Source organism: Meriones unguiculatus, chromosome 4 (assembly GCF_030254825.1).
Source record: "Meriones unguiculatus strain TT.TT164.6M chromosome 4, Bangor_MerUng_6.1, whole genome shotgun sequence".
In the NCBI taxonomy this organism is placed as follows: Eukaryota; Metazoa; Chordata; class Mammalia; order Rodentia; family Muridae; genus Meriones; species Meriones unguiculatus.
In genome coordinates this window covers 100,225,005-100,248,141 of record NC_083352.1, presented here as the reverse complement: position 1 = coordinate 100,248,141, position 23,137 = coordinate 100,225,005, and the positions used below count along the sequence as shown (strand labels likewise).

The 23,137-nt window shown below is 47.4% G+C and overlaps 3 protein-coding genes across 19 annotated transcripts in view; 1 reads left to right on the top strand and 2 right to left on the bottom strand.

The window, feature by feature from the left end:
* Nucleotides 1-719: 719 nt before the first annotated feature.
* On the bottom strand, nt 720-5,438 carry Noc4l (nucleolar complex associated 4 homolog). The gene is made up of 15 exons (XM_021644936.2): nt 5,216-5,438; nt 5,004-5,124; nt 4,423-4,529; nt 3,778-3,885; nt 3,361-3,510; nt 3,161-3,260; nt 2,987-3,021; nt 2,645-2,695; nt 2,445-2,556; nt 2,161-2,221; nt 1,880-1,990; nt 1,609-1,769; nt 1,419-1,501; nt 1,087-1,200; nt 720-1,003 (listed from the first exon to the last, which is right to left on the bottom strand). Exons 1-15 carry the CDS (start codon nt 5,330-5,332, stop codon nt 884-886), a joined length of 1,551 nt encoding a protein of 516 aa, XP_021500611.1. The 5' UTR covers nt 5,333-5,438; the 3' UTR covers nt 720-883.
* Nucleotides 5,439-5,463: 25 nt separating this feature from the next.
* Nucleotides 5,464-11,728, top strand: Ddx51 (DEAD-box helicase 51). 3 transcript variants are annotated; one of them, XM_021644935.2, is made up of 15 exons: nt 5,464-5,752; nt 5,839-5,969; nt 6,584-6,734; nt 6,998-7,143; nt 7,223-7,294; nt 7,435-7,541; nt 7,788-7,896; nt 7,984-8,129; nt 8,248-8,443; nt 8,533-8,648; nt 8,741-8,857; nt 9,014-9,115; nt 9,286-9,349; nt 9,443-9,577; nt 9,774-11,728. In XM_021644935.2, the coding sequence occupies exons 1-15, from the start codon at nt 5,464-5,466 to the stop codon at nt 9,798-9,800; spliced, it is 1,908 nt and encodes a 635-aa protein (XP_021500610.1). In that variant the 3' UTR covers nt 9,801-11,728. The 3 variants fall into 3 exon arrangements, with proteins under 3 accessions (XP_021500610.1, XP_021500609.1, XP_060238617.1); XM_021644934.2 differs by having other exon boundaries at nt 7,696-7,896; nt 7,962-8,129; XM_060382634.1 differs by lacking the exon at nt 7,435-7,541 and having other exon boundaries at nt 7,793-7,896; nt 7,962-8,129.
* Nucleotides 11,729-14,745: 3,017 nt separating this feature from the next.
* Ep400 (E1A binding protein p400) overlaps nt 14,746-23,137 on the bottom strand; it is a 105,367-nt gene continuing 96,975 nt past the window's right edge. For 13 of the 15 annotated variants that reach the window (XM_060382626.1, XM_060382624.1, XM_060382629.1 and 10 more), the window contains 5 exons: nt 21,350-21,545; nt 20,861-20,985; nt 20,181-20,327; nt 17,038-17,115; nt 14,746-16,470 (listed from right to left, as the gene is read on the bottom strand). In XM_060382626.1, coding sequence (XP_060238609.1) covers nt 16,198-16,470; nt 17,038-17,115; nt 20,181-20,327; nt 20,861-20,985; nt 21,350-21,545 — 819 coding nt within the window. In that variant the 3' untranslated portion in view covers nt 14,746-16,197. The remainder of the gene's footprint in view (nt 16,471-17,037; nt 17,116-20,180; nt 20,328-20,860; nt 20,986-21,349; nt 21,546-23,137) is intronic. The other 2 variants (XM_060382628.1, XM_060382630.1) reach the window with 1 other exon arrangement.

Genomic DNA, 23,137 nt, shown 5'->3' with positions numbered 1-23,137 from the left:
ACCTCTGTCAGGATCCCTGTGGAAGTGTCCAGGCCCTCCATGCTGCCCTCCAGATTACAGGAAAGGCAGAGGACTCTGGCAGGCCCTCTTCAACTAACAGGGATGTGAGCCTGGCCCAAAGATGTCAGCCTTGTTCAAGATCCAACTGACCATATATACTCCCTTAAAACAAACAAACAAACAAACAAAACACATTTATTGGAGCTGGAAAAATGGCTCAGTGGTTAGGAGCACTGGCTGTCTTTTCAGGGGACCTGGGTTTAATTTCCAGAACCCACATGGCAGCTCATAGCTGTCTGTAACTCCAGTTCTAGGAGATCTGACAACCCCACAGACACACATGCTCGTAAAACACCAATGCACGTGAAATAAAAATAATAATACTATAAAACCCAAACATTTATTTGTAGGGTGTAGTGGTACACACCTTTAATCCCAGCACTTCAGAGGCAGAGGTAGGTGGATCTCTATGAGTTTAAGGCCAGCCTGTCCTACAAAGTTCTAGGACATCCAGGCTACATAGAGAAACCCTGTCTCGAAAAAACAAACATAAAAACATTTATTTAAGCTGAGCTGTGGTGGCACACACCTTTAATATTCCAGCACTCAGGAGGCAGAGGCAGGCAGATATCCGATCAGGTTCAAGGCTAGCCTGGTCTTCAGTGTGAGTTCCAGGACAGCCAGGGCTACACAAGAAATGCTATCTCAAAACTCAAACCAAAACACCAAAAACAAACCATTTATTTGAATCAGGCATGATGGTACTCCCTCGTAACCTCAGCACCAGGAAGGCTCTGGCAGGAGCACCACAAGTTACAGGCCAGCCTCACGTAGTGAGATCTTGTCTCAGACACAAAAAGACAATTCTTAGATGACAGCCAGGTCAGCTGAGGTTGAAGAACTGGGTGCACAGGTCGCCCTGCTGGCCCAGCAGGCCTTTAGTGGGGATGAACTCCAGGGGTACTGATTCAGGTACCTTCTTCTTCAGGTCCTGCTCAAAGATCTGCAAAGGACAGACTCTCATCCTGGGCTGAATACAGCGGTACCCGTGGCATGTACCCCAGCATCCCTGTGCATGACCCTCACCTCATATGCAGTAAGTTCCAAGAGTGGCGCAATGCTGACCTCAGGGACAGATAGCACCTGGTTGATGACACTGGCAGCTTTGGACACCTCTGGGTGATAGTGTTGCTGGAGGGCCTAGAAGTAGTAAACAGTGATGTAAACAGGGACCTCAAGACACAGCAGCAGGAACCTGGGATGGACCTTGAAGTCCTGAGGCAGTATGGAGTTGCCAGTGACTAAGCACCTTGGTACACCCTGGCATGGTGCCCTGTGTGGGCAAAATCCCTGTGGGCTGCTGCAGATGTCAGTGGAAACTCAAATGCCTCCAGAATCTGGACAGGCAGGTAACTCACCTGCAGTTCCCACAAGCAGCTCTCCAAGGCATGGCTCCTGGCCGGGTCCTTCTCCACTGGGTCATATGGATCAGCATCTAGCTCTATAAACAGATCAAGGTTCCATCTTCCACCTGGTCTTTCGGACCTCAGGAGCCAGGTAGGATTACTGCCACGGTGTGCCACCATGCCCAGCTACTCATGTGCTCACCAGGGCCCTGTGGGCGGTGTACCATAACTCGGCAGGCAGGGTGTCTACGCAGCAAGTTGCAGATGAAAGGCAGGACCATAAGCAGGGCCTCAGGAGGTGCTGTTAGGGCCAGCCGGGCCAGGCGTTTAGCAAAGGCAGCCACCAGGTAGGCAGGGAGGTGGCTGGGAGAGCAACAGATGAGAAAATAGTCCCCCAACTATTCTTCCACCTCCTCCCCAACCAGGACTATAACCTTTCCAGACAATGGAGCCAGATATCCCCCAACACTCACGAGGAGGAAAGGAAGAGGTCAGCCAAGTGAAAGAAACGGGCTCGGTACTTGACATGAAAGATGGATGGATCCAGGAGGCCATAGAGCTTTTGGTAGAAGTCAGGGTATTCCCTGAGGGAGAGACCAGAGAGGATACATGAGGTAACAGGACCCCAGGCAACCAAGGCTTCATCCTCCCTCCTCCTCCTCTTGCACCTCTTCTGCCTCAACCTCCCCCAGGTGAACAATGCAGGCCCTTGAAGAGAAACTAGAGAGCAGACAAATACGTTCCTGACACTCACAGGTTATGCTTATGGATTAGGATGAAAAGCCCATTCAAGGCCAGGAGGCTGATGGCACCACCTGCAAAAACACAGGAAGACATGAGGTTACAATTTGCTGACCCTGTGCCTGAGCAGGTAAGGGAGGGATGTCTGTAGTTGCAGGTGCCCATCTACAGGGTGACTACCTAAGGCCACAAGCAAGAAGGGCATGGAGTTTAGCTCAGGTCTGCCACAGTCAGGAGATGCGGCTTGGTATGGTTGAGTTCCCCTTGCTAAATAGCCTAGATGGAAGTCTCACTCACCCACATCACAGGCACTTGTGAGGAAGTCAATCATGAGTGTGGGTTGAGCCAGGTGGGGCAGGATCGAGTCATGCATTGCCACCAACACCTTCTTGTAGAGGCTCAGGGGCAGCTGCAGAGATTGTGTCCATCATGAAAGTTATTCCCATTGCTCCCACTCCCCACATCAAAACTGGGAATTTCCATCCACTAGACCCTACCTTGTGCTTGAGGAAGCCAAGCCACATCTCCTGGAAAGCTTTTCTGTGTTCCTGCAATGGGACCAGGCAGTATGTATATCCTGACACACCCACCCACCTACTCACCCACCCGGCAGTCAACTGTGGGCCTTTCACCCTGACAGCTTCATTGCAATCTGTAATGCCATGTCTCAGCACAAGAAGGGACAAGGTACAGAGATCATAAGGACTCAGGTCTGAACCTAGTCACAGTGATACATAAGAGGGGCATCAATTGCTACTGTAGAGTACATGCTATGGCCTGTAATCTACCCACAGAAGACTATGCCCAGGAAGGTACCCAAGAGAGTGAATTTATCTCACCTTTAAGTGCACGACCTTCCACTTGTCTGATGTCTCTGTAATTGCAGCAAGCAGAGATCAAAACTTGCAAGAGGGGATGACAGTGGCTATCCAGGCTGACAGACCTGGCGTTTGTTCAGCAGCCCACCTACCAGGAGACAGGCTCCAGTGGACCTTAACTTGCCCGGAACTCACGTGCATGCTTCACATAGAAGTTGGTAAGGCTGCGCTCTTGGAGGGGCAGGTTCACAGCAGACAGCAGCATGAAGGCATTGTTCCAGAAGGTGAGTGACACCTATGGGAAGCCTAACCTGAGCAGCTGGCCGGGCTGCTACCACCTACCTGCCTCCCTGGGGTGCAAAGACATAGGACAGTGATGGGACTCAGCTGTTTACCTCAGGTTGCTGGCTGGTGGCCCGGGCCACAGTGCTGGTGGCCACCTGCATTGTGTGGAACCGGATGTCATCATACTCTAAGTACTCGCAGAACTGGGAGATGAGCAGGCTATGGTCATCTGCAGGTATAAGCAGGCCTCCTACCACTGCCTGGAAACAGAGATAGAGTGAATGGCGCTCTCCCACATAGTGGTCCTAGCATGGCCAGAAAGGGTGCCACAAGCCACCAGACTGCCTGTCATTTCCTCTCTAACTGACAAGACACTCAAAGACCAGCAAGCACTGAGTCTTGCTCAGCTCCTAGGTCAAGGCAAGACAGGAGCATAATATCCTCTAGCTATCTATTCAGGTAGCTGGCTTGTGGGACCATCTTAGGCTGTGGCCACCACAGTTCTCCAGGTCCCACCAAGTCCTCACCCTGAAGAGTGTGTGGGGGAAGAGGTAGTGGTTTTCCCACTGGGGCTTCTCTAGGGGTTTTGCTCCTTCCAGTTGCACAAACTTCATGAGTGTCTTGAGAGCCAGCTCCTGAGAAGCAAAGAAAAGTGGCCATGATACCCCACCACCACCACCAAAAACCAAAACCAACCAAACAAAACCCTCATCTAGCATTAAGGTCTCTCAGAACTAGGCTTAGGCCTCGGCCAAGAAGCAGAAGAGAAAGGAGACCAGCCCCCAGCTTATCTTGGTTCATGTTATATGAACCAAGCAGCAACATGCTCTTGGGACAGAAGTTGGCCTGAGGCCTACACAAAAGGTGGGCTTGCAGGGAGGACACCTAACTGCTCCCTTATCTCCCAGTTTTGGAGACACCATGGCAAACATGACAATATACAAAGCTGATATGATACCCAGAACTCAGGGTTACGGACTCCATGTCTTCAGGGCCAGATGAGTCACACCACACAGTAAAACAGCAGTGAGGAAGAACACGATAAAGATGTCTAGGTAGAAGTCTCTTTTAGTCAAGTGAGGAAAGAGATGTTCACATCAATAGCCCCTATCCCTGCTGTGAAGTACTTTAGAGATGAGGGGAGAAGTTAGGCCAACGATGTCAAGACTCACCTTGACCTGGAAGGAGGGATGGGTCAGGAGCTCCTCCAGGCGGTTACAGCAGCTGTGGTAGCGGTGTCTCATCCACACCTTGTATTTGTGTATGGCTCCCTGTGATCCTGAGGACAGTTAGGAGAGCTAATTCTCACTGATGTTTATGTGTACAAAGCCAGACCACAGTCCTAAACGCAGCCCCACCTTCCCATTGTCTATCTTCACAGCTGTAAACCTGTACTACAGATCCCAGATTGAGAATGGCAATTTCTGACCCTGCAAACTGGGAGCACGTATTGAAACGAAGTTCCTCTTACTCTGCCTCAGAATCTGGATCTAGCAAACACTAGGACAGTGACATTATCAAACATTGAAAGTGACACAATTAAAACACGAGGAAGAAAACAGCTAAGTATGAGTTCATTAAGTCCTAGCAAGTACAGTGATCTCACTTCCTGAGCCACAGTGAACTGTCTGAATCCTCCTACCAAACTACATGATCTGTGACGGCCCTGGTTTGGGGTGTTCCTCTTGTGTTGACAAGACGTCCCACCGGGACCGCCAGGCATAGAACACCCCAGGCCCTCCAGGTCACTCACCTGCCAGGACCGCGTCTTCGCTTGGCAGCGAGCCCACGAACAGCTCTTCCCGTTCCAGCAAGGTACCGAAGAGTCGGCTGCACGTGTGCACTCCTTCCTGGATCTCCTCAGGGTCCTCGGACTGAAGCGGAGGCCCGAGAGCGTGACGCTCAGTCCCTTCATGACTCCCACTTGCCGTCCCAGATCCGCCCCTGCCGCCCGCGCAGCTTTACCTGAAGCACGGCCAGGATGTCGAACACGGCGTTCGCCTGGCCACGACTCGTCAGCACCGCCTGCAGCAGGCGACCGAGCTCCGACTTGGAGCCCACCGAAGCCGAGCGCTGCTCCATGCTGCCGCTAGCTCCTCCCAGGAAGTCTACGCCTAGTGTGGTCGCATCCGTGATGTCATTAGCGCCTCCTTGGGCTCGCCACTGTCTGCGTCATCAGAGAGCGCCGAGACACACCACGGCGTGCTGCGACTATGGCGCTGTTCCACATAGCGCGGTATGCGGCCCCGGAGGCTGCCGGGCTTGAGGACACGGAGGCAGAGGCGGGCAGCCGGGCACGAGTGCTGCTAGAGCGGCTGCAGAGCCGAGCTCGTGATCGGCAGCAACGGGAGCCGGAGCTCGAGTCTACTGGGACGGCCGTGGAAACGGCAGGCAGGCGACGGCGGCGGCCCCGGCGGCGGCGTGGTGTGAGCGGCTCGGTGGCTCAGAGCCCGGAGCCTCCTAGGGCGAAGCGACAGAAAGCAGACGACGATGTGGACGCAGGTGGGCCGCGAGTCCGAGATGTGGACGGGGCGTGGAGGCTTGATGCGCAGTGGGGTTGACATTTCCTACGCTGTGCTATGTCTCAGGGAGAGGTGAGGCGGCGCTAGAGCTCAGTGCCGGCGCAGAGAATCCAGGTAGGAGGCCCCAAGAGGATGCCCCGAGACCCCTGGCTCCAGGCCCGGTGCTGGGAGACTTTGCAAAGAGGAAGACACCAAAGGTCAGTGAGCCTATAGGAAGTTCTATTTGTTCATCCGGGACTTTTCAGTCTTAGCGGGGAAGGTGTTTGTTTGTTTTGGTTTTCCAGACAGGGTTTCCCTGTTTAGCCTTGGCCACGCTCAAACTCAGTGATCCGCCAGCTTCTGCCTCCCAGAGTGTTGGGATCACAGGCGTGCACCACAACGCCCGGCTTGTTTTGTTTTTTTGCCATTACATGGCCCTAACTACAGAAAGTGAGAGGCTTATGGAGTTCCTCTTGGTATGCGTGGGAAATCAGGAGACGTGTAATAGCTATTGGGATAAAAACCCTGTGGTGTGCCTGGCAGCCCCCACTGTGAACAGCATTTCTGGGTGCGGGGAGGTAATTACTAGGTTGGTGGGCTTATGGGATAAGTATCCTGTGTGTGGACTTTATGCAGGGTGTTCAGTGTGTGAGGATAGGGTGTCTGCTGGCCTGGGTGTCTTGTCTGAAAGTTGCAAGAGAGGTGGTGGTGGCGAAGGGTTGGGGAAAGACTGGTTAGGTACTCCTTTACTGTAGTTCCTGGTTCCTAACTACTGGCTGCTCCACGAGCCTGGAGGGTTCTACCAACCTCTTGTGGGTTTTCTTGCTTTCAGGTCCAGCCTTTCCTGCCAGCGTGGCTGGCTGAGCCAAGCTGTGTCAAGAAGAGTGTCACTGAGGATCTTACTCCTATTGAGGACATCCCTGAAGTTCACCCTGACTTGCAAAAGCAGCTGAGGGCTAATGGCATCTCTTCATACTTTCCAGGTACTTCAGCAAAGGGCAAATGAAGGGGTGGACTCTTTTGGCAGTCTTCCCTGTTCTCTTAGGGCTGCTCCATTTTAAGGGTTGTGGATTGGGGGTCCCTGCTCACACCAGATCGGTGAGCTTCTGCATCCTTGGGCTCAGGTCCTTGATGATTATCTTAAGCCTTACCCAGTCATGGTCCCATCTTTGACCAGGAGAGCTCCTGGGTGGGGTAGTACATCCTGGCATATACTTGACCTGCTCCTTTCCTTTCTTCATTTCAGTCCAAGCTGCTGTGATTCCTGCCCTCCTGGAGAGTGCAGACAGTGGGTTTCTGGTAGGCAGAGGTGGCTACCAACCTAGTGACCTCTGCGTTTCTGCCCCAACGGGCAGTGGGAAAACACTGGCCTTTGTCATCCCTGTGGTACAAGTGAGTATGGGGGTACAACTTTCCAGCTAGTGCTGGAAAGGGAGGATCCTGGTGGCACACATGGTTTCTGTCCCTGCAGGCCCTGATGCATCGAGTAGTCTGCCACATCCGAGCACTGGTTGTGCTTCCCACTAAGGAGCTGGCCCAACAGGTAGGTCGACTCTGCATCCAAAAGTCTGTCTTCCCAGCTTTAGTTGTACTTATCCCTTCGCCACCTGTATTAAACGCAAGAGTCTTTGCTGTGGCAGGGGCCGCCATCTACTTTAAGTCAGTGACAGACTCCTTTTGCAGGTGAGCAAAGTATTCAACATCTACACGGACACCACACCTCTGCGGGTTGCCTTGGTAACTGGACAGAAGTCACTGGCCAAGGAGCAGGAGAGCCTTGTCCAGAAGACGTAGGTGTGCCAGGTGGCAGGCTCTTTAAAAGGTTCCTTCCTCAGGCCAACTGCTGTCCTTGGGTTGGGGTGGTATCAGTGCTTTGTATGTGAGGCTTTGAGTTAGATTGCTCCTGGGAGGTGCTTCCTTCCTCTGAGTCTCTGTGGTTTGTAGAGCAGATGGTTACTGTTGCCTGGCTGACATTGTGGTGGCCACACCTTGCTCCTGGGAGGTGCTTCCTTCCTCTGAGTCTCTGTGGTTTGTAGAGCAGATGGTTACTGTTGCCTGGCTGACATTGTGGTGGCCACACCTGGCCGCCTGGTGGATCACATTGACCAGACCCCAGGATTCAGCCTACAGCAGCTTCGCTTCCTGGTAGGCCACCTTCTGGACAAGCGGGCTTCAGGCTGGGGTGATCTCTGCAGGGAGTTTTCCATTAGCCTTTGCTCCTGTCTGCTGCAGATCATTGATGAAGCTGACCGGATGATAGACAGCATGCACCAGTCCTGGCTGCCACGAGTGGTGGCAGCAGCATTCTACAATGAAAGCCCCGCAGGCTCCTGTGCCCTGCTTCAGAGGACACAGCCCCAGGCTGTGACTGCTGCCAGGTATCCTGCCTTCATGAGAGCTGCCTGTTCTCTTTCTTAGCTCCCCTTGCTGGCCCTATAATAGGAGTCAGGGTGGCATAAGGAAGCCTGTCCTGTTAATATGCCCTTTGTTTTCTAGCACTTGCTTTCCTCAGATGCCTCTACAGAAGCTGCTGTTCTCAGCTACACTCACTCAGAACCCTGAGAAGCTGCAGCGGCTTGGCCTCTACCAGCCAAGGCTTTTCTCCACAAGGCTGGGACACCGAGACTCCAAGGACACAGTTGAAGAGGATGGAAACTTGGGGGGGAAGTACACCTTCCCTGTGGGACTCACGGTGAGCATGTAGGACATGTGGAGCAGGGTGGGGCATGTGGGATCTAGGCCCAGGGCTTCTGGCCAGCTCCTGCTATCTGTTTTCCATAGCACCACTATGTGCCCTGCAGACTCAGTTTGAAGCCACTCATTGTCTTACACCTGGTCCTTGGGATGAACTTCTCAAGGGCTCTTTGCTTCACTAACTCAAGAGAACATTCCCATAGGTAAGCTGGACTAATACAGCAATATACTGGACTAGTGTAGCAATATACACTAGACTCTGGTGCCACCTGGCTCCTATTTCTTCCCTACCTAGGCTCTTCCTGCTAGCACAAGCTTTTGGGGGTGTAAGTGTGGCTGAATTCTCCTCTCGCTATGGGCCTGGCCAAAGGAAGAAAATCTTAAAGCAGTTTGAACAGGGAAAGATCCAGCTGTGAGTACCTGAAAACAGACAGGGTAGTGTTTGGTATTATTGGGCTCCTCCAGTTCCTGGGCAGCTGGTTCCCAAGAGATATTTGGAAGTAACCCTGGCAGGGTGGGCACAGATTACTGTTTCTGGCCCTCAGCCCCACTGCCTGTGTCTCATCAGCCTTATCAGCACAGATGCTACTGCTCGAGGTATTGATGTGCAGGGTGTGGAGCTGGTGATCAACTATGATGCCCCCCAGTACCTGAGGACCTATGTTCATAGGTAAGAGATATTCAGCAGTGGTCATTTGTGGGCTGCGTTATGAGTTTTTGGTATTCATAGCGAGGATCACCTTGCACGATGGTTATGTGCAGTATGGCCAAGAGAGCTGCTATCTTGTTAGGACTCTGGGCCAGAAGCCACTGTCTGAAAACACTTATGCTTGGTTTTAGGGTCGGGAGAACAGCCAGAGCAGGAAAAACTGGACAGGCCTTCACACTTCTCTTGAAAGTGCAGGTAAGACTATGCAGTTCCCAGCAGATGTGGGCAGATCCAAGCTGCTGCAGGTGCTGGCCTGTTCTGGACTCCTTCCCATGAAACCCCTTCTAGGAAAGGAAGTTCCTCCAGATGGTGTCAGAAGCTGGGGTGCCTGAGCTGCCACGCCATGAGATCCCCAGGGAGCTCCTGCAGCCACTGGTCGCCCGTTATGAGGCAGCCTTGTCTCAGCTGGAGAAGACTGTCAAGGTGAGAGGACTTCTGCAAGTCCAGCTGCTGCTCCTGTCCTGTCATCACACACTCCAGGAAAGGGACGCAAGCAGGACACAACTTCATGCCATGGGAGATGCCTTGTGAGCATGGCACCTGTTGTCTCCCAGTAGGACAAGGGGGCTGCAGATGGCAATAAGCATGAAATGCTGCAAAACTTCCTTTTCCTCCACAGGAAGAACAAAAGCTGAAGGTGGCCTAGATGGAAACCATGGCCTGGAGGGAACATCCTGCTGCAGTGAATGTTTTGTGTGAGCAGAAGGTGCAGTTCTTGGGGTTCCAATGGAAACAACCCTTCTCCCCAAGCACCATGGTCGTCTGGGCCAGGCACCCTAGATGGCGGCTTAGTCCTGAAAAGTAATGGCCCTTGGTTTATACTCCTGGGGTCCATTTGGTCTTTGGAAATAAGCTCAGGTGAAACTGAAGAATATCTTTAGGAATGTAACCAAAAACTATGGTCAGCCTTACAGTGACTGTGGATTAAAGTGCTTATAGCATTAGCATCTACAGAGAAGCTATGGTGACCCTGTCCCAGACAAGTCATTAGAGCCCAGGAAGATGTTTCCATGGCTACTAGTCTTCAGGATGATATGTTAGAGTTAGCCACCACCCAAGTATAAAGTAAACTTGAATGATAGGAGAATCCTTTCCTTAAAGCACTTACCTGTGCTTTAAAGAAAACCTGTTTTGAAAAGTCTGTATATTTAAAAAAAAAAGATAGACTGCTTTCATTTGTTTAGAAAAAAAAATAAATGTATCATTTAAACCCATCCAAATTCCCCGATAGCTCAAACACTTAGTGACTCAGCATACCTAGGCGAGCCCAAGAGAGCAGCACAGACACAGATCCCATCTTCAGGTCTTTGCTGGCTCTAGGGACATAGGTATGGGGAGGCCTCCCACCATTCTGCCCTAGACCCCTTTTTAATTTCACACACGTTTACCTGCATGTACATCTATGTACAATGTGTGCCTAGTTCCCAAGGAGGCCAAAAGTCTGTGTGGTTGTTGGGAATTGAACCCAGATTGTCTGCAAGAGCTGTAACCACTGAGCCTTCTCTCTGCCTCTTCCCAAGGTCTTTTGTTGTTGTTTAGTTTGCTTTGTTTTATGTGCATCAGTGTTTTGCCTGTACGTATGTATGTGTGTGAGGTTGTTGGATCCCCTAGAACTGGAGCTGCAGACAGTTGTGAGCTGCCATGTGGGTGCTGAGAATTGATCCCCGGTTAGGAGCAGCCAGTGTTTCTTACCACTGAGCCATCTCTCTGTTCCTTCCCAAGTCCTTTTTTTATCTGGAACTACCACAGCCTGTCTTCTATAACTGGTGCCTTGTACCAGGTTGTCTGTCTATAACCGTCCAGAATGTTAATTGTCCTAGTACCAAGGTAACATCACTTTTCTCTCACAGGATCAGACTCATGCAGCAGACACAGGGATCATGAAGTAGAGAATTCAAACCTGGGCTTGCTCGTGGTTAAGTGGGAAAGTGCTGTTCTTTTTTTCTTTCCTCAAAAGAACACTGATGCATTATCTGTATCGCTAATGTCATAATCCATGCAGTCACCCTTCCCCATATTCCCTTCTCCATCTGCCTCTAATCCTACCTTCTGTTATTCCCTTTCCCCCTTTGTGTCATTGTATTATATGTCCCCTTCCTGGAAAGAACCTTCCCTCCTTCATGGCCCCTTATTAGATCTGAACTTCTACAGGTTTTCCAAATGAAACACATACATCTAAAAATCCAAGGCTAATATTCACAGAGAGAAAGCAATGACTTGTCTTTCTGGGTTATCTCAGGATGGTTGATTCCAGTTGCATGTATTTACTTGCTACTTTTATTTACTTTTTAAATTTCAAACAGCTGAAAATTACATTGTGTAAATGTAGCTCATTTTCATTATCTTTTTATCAGTTGATAGGCTTCTAGGCTGTTACCATTTTCTAGTTATTGTGAACAGAGCAACTGAAAGAGCATGTACCCTGTACTAGTAGATAATAGTATAAGCCCAAGAGTGGTGTAAGTGGAACCTGTGGGTGGTTTAATCTCAGCTTCTTGAGGATCTACCACTCCTTGATAGTGGCTGTATCAATCTGCACTCACACCAATGAAGAACTGTCACCCTTTGTCTACACTCAGGTTTACTGTGTTTTTGTTTTTTTTTTTTTTTAATCTTGGACATTCTGAGTGGGGTAAAATGTTTGAAGTCTCAAAGTAGTTTTCCATTTCCCTGATGGCTAAGGCTGGTCAACATAAAGCTTCTCAACCATTTCATTTAAAATTTATTGTGTGTGTGGAGGGGTTGCTTTTTTGTTTGCCTTTTTTTTCTTTTTTTTTTGAGACAGATTCTCTCTCTACACAGTCCTGGCTGTCCTGGAATTCTCTTTATAGACTAGGCTGACCAGAGAGCCACCTGCCTCTGCCTACCAAGTGCTGGGATTAAAGGCCTGTGCCACCATGTGCAGCCCTTGTTTATGTGTATGAGTGTCTTGTCTGTGTTTGTGCACCACATGTAGTGCCTGTGGAGGCCAGAAGAGGTGGTCTGATCCTCTGGAACTGGAGTTATGGATGATCTTGACCCACCATGTAAGTGTTGAGAATTGAACTGGGTCCTCTGGCAGAGCAGCAGTTGAGCTATCTCCAGCCCACTAGATTTCACCTTTTGAGAACTTTGTTTTGTTCCCTGCTCTATTTTAAAGATTGGCAAAGACTTTTGTGTTTTGTGTGGGTATGTGAATACAGGTGCCCAGTCTACTGCAATGGCAGTGTGTGTTCTTAACTGCTGAGCTGAGTCATCACCATAGCCCATGGTGTCTTAAGGTTTGATTTTTGTGTTGTTTTTTTTTTTTTGGTGTGTGTGTATGTATGTGTGTATTCTAGAGACGAATCCTCTGCTAAATGGTAGCTTTTCCCATTCTGTATGGTGTCCCTTTGTTGTACAGAAACTTTAGTTTCATGAGGTACCATTTATCAGTTTATTAAAGATGCTATCTTTTCTCTGGTGTGTGTTTTTGGACTCTGTCAAAACTCAGATGGTAGATGTGTAGACTTATCTGGGTCAATTCTACTGCATTGGTTAATGTGTCTTTTTATGACAGTGTCATGCTGTTTATTGTTAACTCCATAGAATAACTTTAAAATTGTGGCTAGTCTAGTGATACCTCTAGCAGTTTTTATTGTTTAGGATTATTTGGCTCTCCTGGGTTTTGTTGTTCTCTGTTGTATATTTCTGTATGAAGTTTGAGATTGCTTTTCAATTTTTATAAAGAACTATCTGGAATTTTGCAATTTTGATGGTGATTGCATTGAGTTTTTTGTAAAGTGCTTTTGGTAGGATGACCATATTCACGGTATTAATCATGCATGTGAGGTTTCCCTATCTTTTGTTATCTTTTATTTTTTTTAAAGACTGGATGGGATTGTTTCCCTGACTTATTTCTCATTTGTATATTGGATGGTTATAGATTCTTGTGTGCTAATTTTGTATCCTGCTACTCTGTGAAGTGTTTATCAGTTGTAGGGAGTTTACTGATATATATATATATATACTGACATATGATATATATATATCATATATATATGATAGATATGTGTCTATATATTTATACATACATACACACCAGGACATTTACACATATTATGTATATATGCATAAAATGATATGCATGGGATCTTTGACTTCATTTGTTTCCTTTTATCTCCTTCAGTTATGGCTTCAAGTACTATACTGAACATGAGACAGGAGAGTAGACATTATTGTCATTTTTCTGATTTTATTGGAAATGCTTTGAGTTTTTCTCCACTAAGCATATTGGCTGTGGGGTTATTTTGCCTTTATTATGTCGAAACATGTCCTTCTCCCAGGACTTCTATCACAAAGAGATGTTGGATTTTGTTAGAGGCCCTTTCTGAATCCAATGAGATTATCTTCTTCTCTCGCTCTTTAAGGTTTAAGACAGGGTTTCTGTGTTCCTGGCTGTCACTCCATCACCCAGGCAGGCCTTGAACTTAAGAGATCTGCAGCCTCTGGCTCCGGAGTGGTAGAACGCATGACACCATTACCTGGCAGGTTTTTGTTTTCATTTAATTGCCCTCTTAATTTCTCCCTTGACCCAATTTTCATCTAGTAGTGTGGTGTTTAGCTTGTGCTTTTTGTTGCTTCTTTGTAGCCAAATGGGATGCAGGGAATTTTCAGTTTTCTAAATTTGTTGAGACTTGCTATATGTATGGTTGACTTTGGAGAAAGTCTTTTTGTTTGTTTTGTTTTGTTTTGCAATGGGACCTAGGCATCAGGAATGAGGTCAGTGGTAGTATTTTTTTATGTGGTTATCTGGATCTCTGTTGTTACTTACCTCAACTTGTCAGGTTTGCGGACCAGGTGAATAGTGTTTGGTTTTGAACACTGTATAATCCCCATGGTATCTTTGGTGTGTGGTGTGGTAGACTGGCTGTGGGAGTTCCTACCTAGAGTTTGGGTCAGATTCCATGTGGTAGGTTGGTGACTGATGGGCGGGTGGGTGGAGTTAGTCTGGGAGTGCCTGGATCAGACTCCACACCATGCTGAGTAGTGTGGTGAGTAGGATGACTTGACAGGCAAGTAGACAGGCCAAATGGGTCTTGGGTCAGACACTTTGCAGTGCCAGGGTAACGGGTAGCACAGTGGATGGGGTGAGTCAACATCTACCTGTCTGTCAGGCCTGAGTCATTACACATCAGAAAGAGGTGGAGACCATGGGGCCGGCCAGGCTGAGGGCCACCTGCAGATGTGCCTGCATGAAGCTGGGTGTGAGGGCTGATTTTGCTCAACAACTCTAAGCAGAAAGGAAACTTCATTTTTCTGGTGCCTAGGAGAGGACTTTAGAAGACTACACAATGGGGTGACAGCAGGGTCACCTGATCACTTAGGCTGGAAGGAGGCAAGCAGCAGCTCCTGGGAACATAGAAGCTCATAAGGACATTTCTACTCCCTGGCCTGAAAAAGAGCCTCAACATGGAATCCTGAAGCAGACCTCAGGTGTGGCTTTACAGGGTGGCTTCAAGACCAAGTAACTAAAGATGTTGGCCACGCCTCTGGTGCCACACTGCTCCTTTTGATTCTTACCTTGTAAGTTAAAAAACATAACCCAAACACTGGTCTATGAAAGAACAAAGTTGTAGAAAGGTCACTTTATTGGCCTTTGCTTGGTAGGACATTGAGTCCTTTTAAAATCCTATTCAAGTACAAATGCTTGTGTTTACAAAGTATTTACAATTTCAGTCCTGTTTCTTACATTTAAAACAAAACAAAACAGCTATCTGGTTGAAAGGTAAACAAAAGTAACTTCCAAACTGCCTTTTGTTCCCCACCAACCACTTGGCTTGGGCACACTGAAGAATGCTGCCACAACAGGGGGGAAGAAATGGACAAAGTTGAGTGTGATGTTGACAAAGGACCTCACGGAGGACTACAGGGAACAGGAACTGCTCCTGAGAGCCCGATACTAGGTACCCAGGAGACTCCAAAGGCCTTCCCCCAACATAGCACACACCAAGACAAAATGATGGGTTTTTGCTTATGAGACCACATACAGGACCTCTTCTGGTTTTTCAATACCTAATTGCTACTCCCCCCACCCTCAAGTTTCACATTAAGAGCTCAAAGATTGAGTTCTGGGTGGGCTGCAGGATGTAATGTCACATTCCTGCCCACACAGGACACAAACAGTGGGACGGACATGACAGTGAGGAATAGGCAAACAACACAACAGTATCTGTCTTCAAGTGCTGACAGCATAGACCTCACAGACAAACTTCCCAGGCCATGAGAAAGCTACAGACAGATGTGGAACATGGACCTTCCACTCCCGCACATAAGAAGGCACAGTCAGCCTGTCCATGAATGCCACACAAGTCACCTTGCAGTAGTAAAAAGAGTGAACACAGGACTGAACTCAATTCTAACCATTTTCCTTTCAACTGCAATGGCCGTAACAGACACAACCAGGAATACCAGTTGTTGCTCAGTCAGAATGTCTGAAATCCACAGAGAGCTGCGAGGGTGGAGTGGACCAACAGATGCCTTCCTAGATGAACACTAGGCTCTCCAGACTATGCCTAGACCAGGACAACAGTAAGGGAACAGTGATCTTGATTCCAACTCTACAAGGCTGCTTCACCTGCCATGAACATGTGTACAGCACCTGAGACCCGCACTGCCTTGTCATGTTTCAGAGTCTCATTCAAATGAAATCCCATGTTCACTGGGACAGGATGGGTGCCCATAACCCAAGCCATGACCTCACTGGCATACTGAGAAGGGTATACATACTTTAAGTGGTCTACTGTCACCTCTTCTGCTGAAGGACTATGATGCATCTGATGAACAATGGTACTTAGACCCATGTCTGAGCTATAATATGCTATAGGCTATGCAGCCCCTACCAAATGCTAAGTAGTGCACACTACAGAGTAACTAAAAGACCACTGCGTGCACTCCCCAACATCAACTGCCACTGTCACATACATACAGGAAAAAGTCAAACAAATGTGTGGCCATCCCAGAGTCCAGAAACACCAGAGCATTCTGCCAAGACAGCCTTGTCACAGTACCAACCAGTTTCCTTCTTACTGGCATGGAGGCTTGGTGGGTGTCTTCAACCTTACAGCAGGGACTCTCATCTGCAACTTTGGCTGCTGGCTTGGGCTTTCAGAGCTGGCTGGAAGCTGTGCTGGGCTTGGGCCACCAGGGGTCTGCATTGAAGCTGAGGCAGTAGTTACCACCTGCTGCTGGATGAGCTTCTGCTGTACCACCTGGGCTGTTGCAGTCACCGTTGGGATCATCTGCACTTGTTGGCCTGCTGCTGTTGCCTGCGTGAGTGTTACTGTCTGTGGAGAAGCCTGAGCCAAGATGAGAGAGCACAGGTCACCAGAGAACAGCCCCGGCCAGCCTGCCCTTCTACCTACTACATACATGCAATGGTCTCAAGAAAAATAGCAAAGGATTTGGCCAATGTAACACTATTTGGTTTCTTCAAGTCCACCGGCAGCTTAAAGTGAAAATCCTTATTACCATTATAAACAAATACTACTGCATAAGTAAAACCAGAAAGAAGCCAGAGGGCTCTGGGTCAGGAAGGGGTGTTGTCACCAGCCATGTTCCCTTCACTTGGATCCCATGCTGTTGACAGAGGCCTACAGGCCCCAGAAGCTATAAAATGTCTTGTGGAACATGCCAAGAAAGGTGCCTGCTGAGAGCAGGTTTAGGTTGGGGCACAAACCATGACCTTCAGCTTGGTGGTCCTGCTCTGGAAATTATCCTGAATCATTTTCCCTAAAAGCTCCGGTTTTTGTGCACATTATGAAAACCAAAAGTAATTCTCTAATCACTAACATTCTTCTTCCAAAAGATGAAACCACAACTTCCAACAAATTGTGCTCCCCAGGGCCCCCAACTGCATATCCTACCTGCTGAGAAGCTGATGCAACCTGCTGGATGCTGGCCACAGGTGTTTGCTGCTGCACAACTTGAGGAAGTTTTGCAACCTGTGACAAAACAAGGTTAAGCATAGGATTCAAGATACATGCACAAACATCTGTCTGACAGGTAACATAAACAATCTCACATGTGCCCCCTAAGATCCTAAGAGAGTGAACATCAGCTAACTCACCTCCATTACAACTCAAGAGGACTCTAGTTTCATATTCTTAGTAAATAAGACTTCAAATGTATACATGAATTAGATTTGGGAGTGAACTGCATTGTTATCACCCTGAGTTCTTAGAGGCATTGGACAAAAGTTCTGGACAGGCAGCAAGTTAAGTGGACCAGAAGGTCTCAACAGGACAGTCACTGACACTTCCCCAGTGGTTTCATCCATCATAATCAAGAGCTCACGATCTAAAGCAAAACTTTCCAATCTGTGTTCACTTCCTGCAGATATTTTGTTGCATAAGTCTTGCTGTCAAAATTTATTGTTATTATTATTTTAAATGCTGAAGCTATGGCTCAGTAATGAAATAATTCTCATGAAGCCCTAAATTGAATTCTTAGAATCTCAAAAGCTACAAAACTTCCACATACAGACTGTGGTGTATATTGTAGTCCACACCCACAACCTCCAGCACTCTAGAAGCTGAGTGAGAGTATGGTGAGTTTGAGGTCAATGTGGGCTACACAGCATGTCTAATGCCAACCTGATAAATAGTGAAGCCCTCTCCAAACAAGCTGACTGTTTTTTAGTCAGGTTTCTGTGACCTCAAGCATGTACATAGGAGACCCTAAAGCCTTGGCAGCAAGGTTAATGAGTCTGGAATTCAAAAGTATGTGCAAACACTCATACAAATTAAATACTTAAAACAAACAAAAACCTAACAGCTGAAGTCAGCAGACAGAAATTAAAACACAGGGGAAGTAGACAGGGGAAGTAGACACAAAATCCTATCCCTTAACCAAGAAGCTATTTGCAACTGATACATTGCTAGGGGGAAAAAAAAATCAGTTTTCTTCAATGCAGTGTCACTGGGTATATATCAAACCACACTCCATGCACAGGAATATTTAACCAAATGCATTCCATTTTTTTAGTATGCTTTTTGTTTTGGTACTTTTTGTCTTTTTCTTTTCTCTTTCTCCTGTGTGTGAAAGAGAATACGCATGACTAAAATATACTGTATGAGTATTACGCATTAAAATATAAAAGTACCACAGAGGCTTGGTTTCAGATAAGAGAACAAGATTGAATAAGAATTTACAGCATATTTGTATTTCCTTTTCTTTTATTGGCTTTTGGAGACAGGGTCTCTGTGTGGTCCTGGCTGTCCTGGAACAAACTGTATAGATTAGAGCAACCTTGAGTTCAGAGACCCATGTGCCTCCCAAGTGCTGGAATTAAATGCATGTGCCACTACACCTGCCCCATATTTGTATTTTCTATTTAAATTACTGCGGAACAGCATGCTAAAATTAGTGTTTACCTAATAAGGTCTAAATATATGTATTTCAAAAAAGAAAAAAACAGACTATTTACAAAACACTAGAAGAGGGATGGAGAAATGGCTTAGTAGTTGAGAACTTATTCAGAGGACCTAGCTTTGATTCCCACACAAACCCACATAGTAGCTTAAAACTGTCTGCAAACTCCTGTTCCAGGAGATCTGACGCCATTTTCAGTCTCCACAGGCACTTGGGCACACACATGATGCACAGACAATAGACGCAATCAAAACACCCATACATAAATTTTTAAAAATCCACATGGTAAGATGGCATAGGCCTGAAATCTTAGCTACTTGGGAGGCTATGCAGGAAACTCAAGTTCAAGTTCTACCTGAGCTATAAAAGGAGTTCAAATCTGTCTAGCAACTTAGCAAAACTGTGTTTCTAAATTGAAAAGTTTTAAAGAAACGGAAACGTGGCTCAGAAGTAGAACACTTGGCTCAGCATACTTACACACAAAGTTGAACCCTCAGTAAATACATCTAATAGAATTTATAAGACCCTTTAGACATACGTAACAGAAGTATTCTGGTGAATTTAAAAACCAGGACAACTCTTGACTCCAGAACCCATGCAATTCTAATAGTGGCTGGATTATGGTTATAGACAAATTGACTCCAAAATCAAAATGAAAGTGCAAAGAGCCAAAAACAGTCAAGACAGTCCTGAAAGACAGAACAGCAAAATATGCCTACCAGAAAACTGAATCCCAGAGACTGTGCCAAGTGGCACAGGCATAAACACTGGACAAGGTTTGATGGAACACACCAAAACCACAGACTTAGGATAGAGTGGAGGTAGAAAGGCTTTTAAAATAAGCAGCCTTGAAAATAACAGGTATTTACATCAAAGCCCTTTTTTGGATTAAACACTGGAGTGAGAAAGCAAATCAAGAAGCCATACCTCTGCAGTAGATTTTTTTTTTTTTTTAAATTGTGGGTATGTGCATGTTGAGTACAGGTACTGTGGAAGTAAAAAAGAAAGCACTGATATCCCCTGAAGCTGGAGTTACAGGCAATTATGAGCCACCAATGTGGGGTGCTTGGAGCCAAACTTGGGTCCTCTGCAAGAGCTTAATTGCTAAGCCATCTCTCCAGCCTTCAGGCTAGACTTGAGAAGCAAGACTCTAGCCAGAAAGAGACTGGATATTCCAGTAGCTTATCTAAAGATACTGTTAAGTGGGAAGACAATGTTACCGGCACCTCAGAGGAGCCTTGAAAGTCAGTAAGCCAGGAAAAGACAATCTCATCAGTTATCCAAAACACAAGCTAATAAAGTAACAACATTTTCCTATTACTACCCTTCAGACAGGGAACTCAGAAGCCAAATCTGGAAGGGAAGCATTAAAGGGTTAGCCTCTCTGGAACCCAGGTGGACCTGCATAAACCCTAGTGGCCAGCACTGCTCAGGGAACACACACACTGTGGAACTCCCTTATGTTCTGAAAGGCTTCATGCCTGCTGCCCAGAAAAGACCCTACAGAAAAGGTCACACGGTGTAGCTACACCGTGGCTGGGTATCTGTACTCATCCTCAGTCTACAGGACTCAAGAATTTTCATTACTTCTCCCCAGGCCCTGCCATCTGCACTGAATTGCACACAGTATACTTACCTGGATCTGAGTTTGCACCTGCTGAGTCCCAGCCAGTTTCTGGGCCTGGGAGATGGGTGTGGTCAGAAACTGGGTTTTAAGGGCTGGCTGGGCAGCATAGGCGACCTTCTGCTGCGGGCCCTGAGTAGTGATCTGCTGGGTGGTTAGCTGAAGAATAAAGACAGCAGAGGATCAGAGCCAGGTGAAGACCAGGTTCCCTACTTAAACTCTCAGCACCTGCCAAGGGCCTTCTGGGGCTTTTACCATTTGACCCCCTCACAGCACCTTTTAGACAATATGGTCAGGACCATCCCAAGAACCTGGCATTGCTCTACCTTTCTGCCATAGGGGTGAGTAAGTCACTACGTACAAGAGGCAGCATCTCCTGGCCTGAACTCACCATTCCAGTGAACTCCACACGATGAGCCATTCATGTTTTCCTAGGCTTTTCTGGTCCCTTCTAGTCTGATAATCTATACCTAGCATCCAGCTTGAACCCACCCATCCTACCATCATCAGTTACATACACATTCATCTCAAAAAGAAAGGAAAACAAGAGACAATGCCCACATTAGCACCTCCATCCTGGAGCCCACTCCTTTGTGAGGCCTGTAGCCCAACACAGCCTGTTTATTACTCTGGACACCTCCTCTCCAGCCCAAAGATGCACTGAAGTGAAACTTCATGCAAGGAACCTATACCTTTTGCTGGACAGCAGCCTGGCCCTGGGCAACTTGTGGCTGGATGGCTTTCTGCTGCTGGACAGCCTGCTGTTTGAGCTTCAGCAGTTGTTGGACATGTACGGGCTGGGCCACGACAGTCTGCCCTACAAGAAAACCAAGTCAGTTAGATCCTTGCAAGGGCTCCCTACTCATCCAGGATCTGTTCAGAAAAGAATAAACTCTAGAATTGTCCTAAGGCAAATTAAGCAGGCTCTAGATACACATTGTGTTTCTATTTAATAAATGGTGAAACATATGGAAAATGTCAGAATGTTAATGGTTAAAACCGAGGGCCAAAACTCAGGACATGGAAACCTAAGAGAATTTATACTAAGCCCTAGGACAACACATGTGAAACAGGTGTTAGGACAGAGCAAGGTAGTGACCATCTCCACCAGAAAAGCCTCCCTGTGTAACACATGGCCACCTGGGAAAGGCATGCAGCAAGAGGAGGCTGCAGGAAGGTACCTGCTGTTTTTTGTGGCTGTCCAATTGCCACGCTGATCCCTGCAACGTTCATAGGCAGGGTCGTGACCCCCGGCGAGGAGACCACAGCTGCTGGGACAGATACCACTGGAGGCTTTGCCAAGGCCACCTGAGCAGGCTGGGGCGTCTGTGTTTGCATCTGCCCTTGTGCCTGCAGCTGAGAAGTAGGGACTCGGGTCTAAACAGTAGAAATAACAGGAGAATCCAGAGAAATTCAGACATTGTGTGTCTTTTTCTTTCAAATTGTTTTTTAACATTTTTTTTTTTTGACCAGAGGTCAAGAGAATTTACACAGATGAACGAAGTGGAAAAGGGGCAGTATGAAATCTAGAATCATGAGGCCAACCCGGAGACCTTTACTTGACACTAGCATGGGTACAGAATCTGCACAAGACCTTTGGGTTGTCAACCTGCTGCCATGTTCTGAAGTTCGTAAGATTCCTAACACTCTTCTCTCACCAGTCTCCATCCTCTGGCTTCCACTCCCTTCTCTCCACAATCACTACCATAACCACCTATCTGAAAATATATGCAAGGCTCTACCTGATCCACAAATTTTCCACATTTTTCTGCTTAAATTACATTTTACGAAAGAACAATGAAAGTAAGTTTTGTATATACAGAGATTATCCAAACAAAAGTGCCCATAGACAGAAAAGTGAAATTGACATTCCGTCTTCCAGGCACCTCTTCCATCCGTGCAAAGCCGCAGTAGAACGAGTCACTTGTACTTTGTAGCCCCTTTCCCAACGGTGTCTTTCAAAGTCCTTGATGTAAGGCTAACCTTCATTGTCAATCTGACTGGATTTAGAACTGTCCAGGAAAAAACCCTCTGGGAAAGACTGTAAGGAGGTTACAGAGCAGAGAGGGGAAGACCAACCCTGAACATGGACTGGGAGCTCAGACCCATAATAGGTAAAAGGAGCAGCAAGGCCTGATGAGCATCAGCGATTGTTTGTTTGCTTTCTGACTGCAGAGGCAATGTTACCTGTTCTCCTCTTTTTCACACTGCCACAACTTCCCTGACATATTACCATGTATTTTATCATTCACAACAACAAGGAAAGTAACTAATCCAGTTGCTAATCCACCTTTTGAATGTCTCTAGGGGAACAGTCCCACTATTTCTGTAGGAGACAAGAACATTATTGCTGTATTAATGAGGATGTAAAGTTTGTGGCTTAATTACTAAAATTCTCTCTGAAACAGCTTATTAAGCACCTACCTACTAGCTGTTACCACTCCCCTGACTTGCAGTTTTATAAACACAGGCACAACAGGCTTCTTTTTGAAATAAGTTGTCCTTAGACTCCCTCTTTGGTGAAGGGGACCTCTCACAAAGACATACACACAAGAACAGAGCCCAAGTACCTGGGATCCTGGTCCTAGCTCAAGCTATAATTGCCAGGTACAGGGTATTAGCATGTAATTAGCCAGCCTGTGTGACATAGTTCTTTCACCTGTAAAAGACAGCTCAAATACAAAACACCTGGAGACTGGCGCAGCAGCACTGGTTGGGCAAGCACTCCAAGGGTCACCCATCATTGGCTGTTGTGACCAGAGCTTGCACATCTCCCCAGATACCACTATCTTGCTATGTTCCTTTCTTTAAGCCCTCAGGCTCTCCATGCTGCCAAGTGGTCAGTAGTGAGCTGGCCATGGAACCTGTGTGCTTGCAACATACATGCACTGAGGTCCTGTGCTCTATCTAGCCATAGTGAAGTTTCCCTTACCCTTCCACTGCAACCAACAGGACAGCCAGTGTGCTGT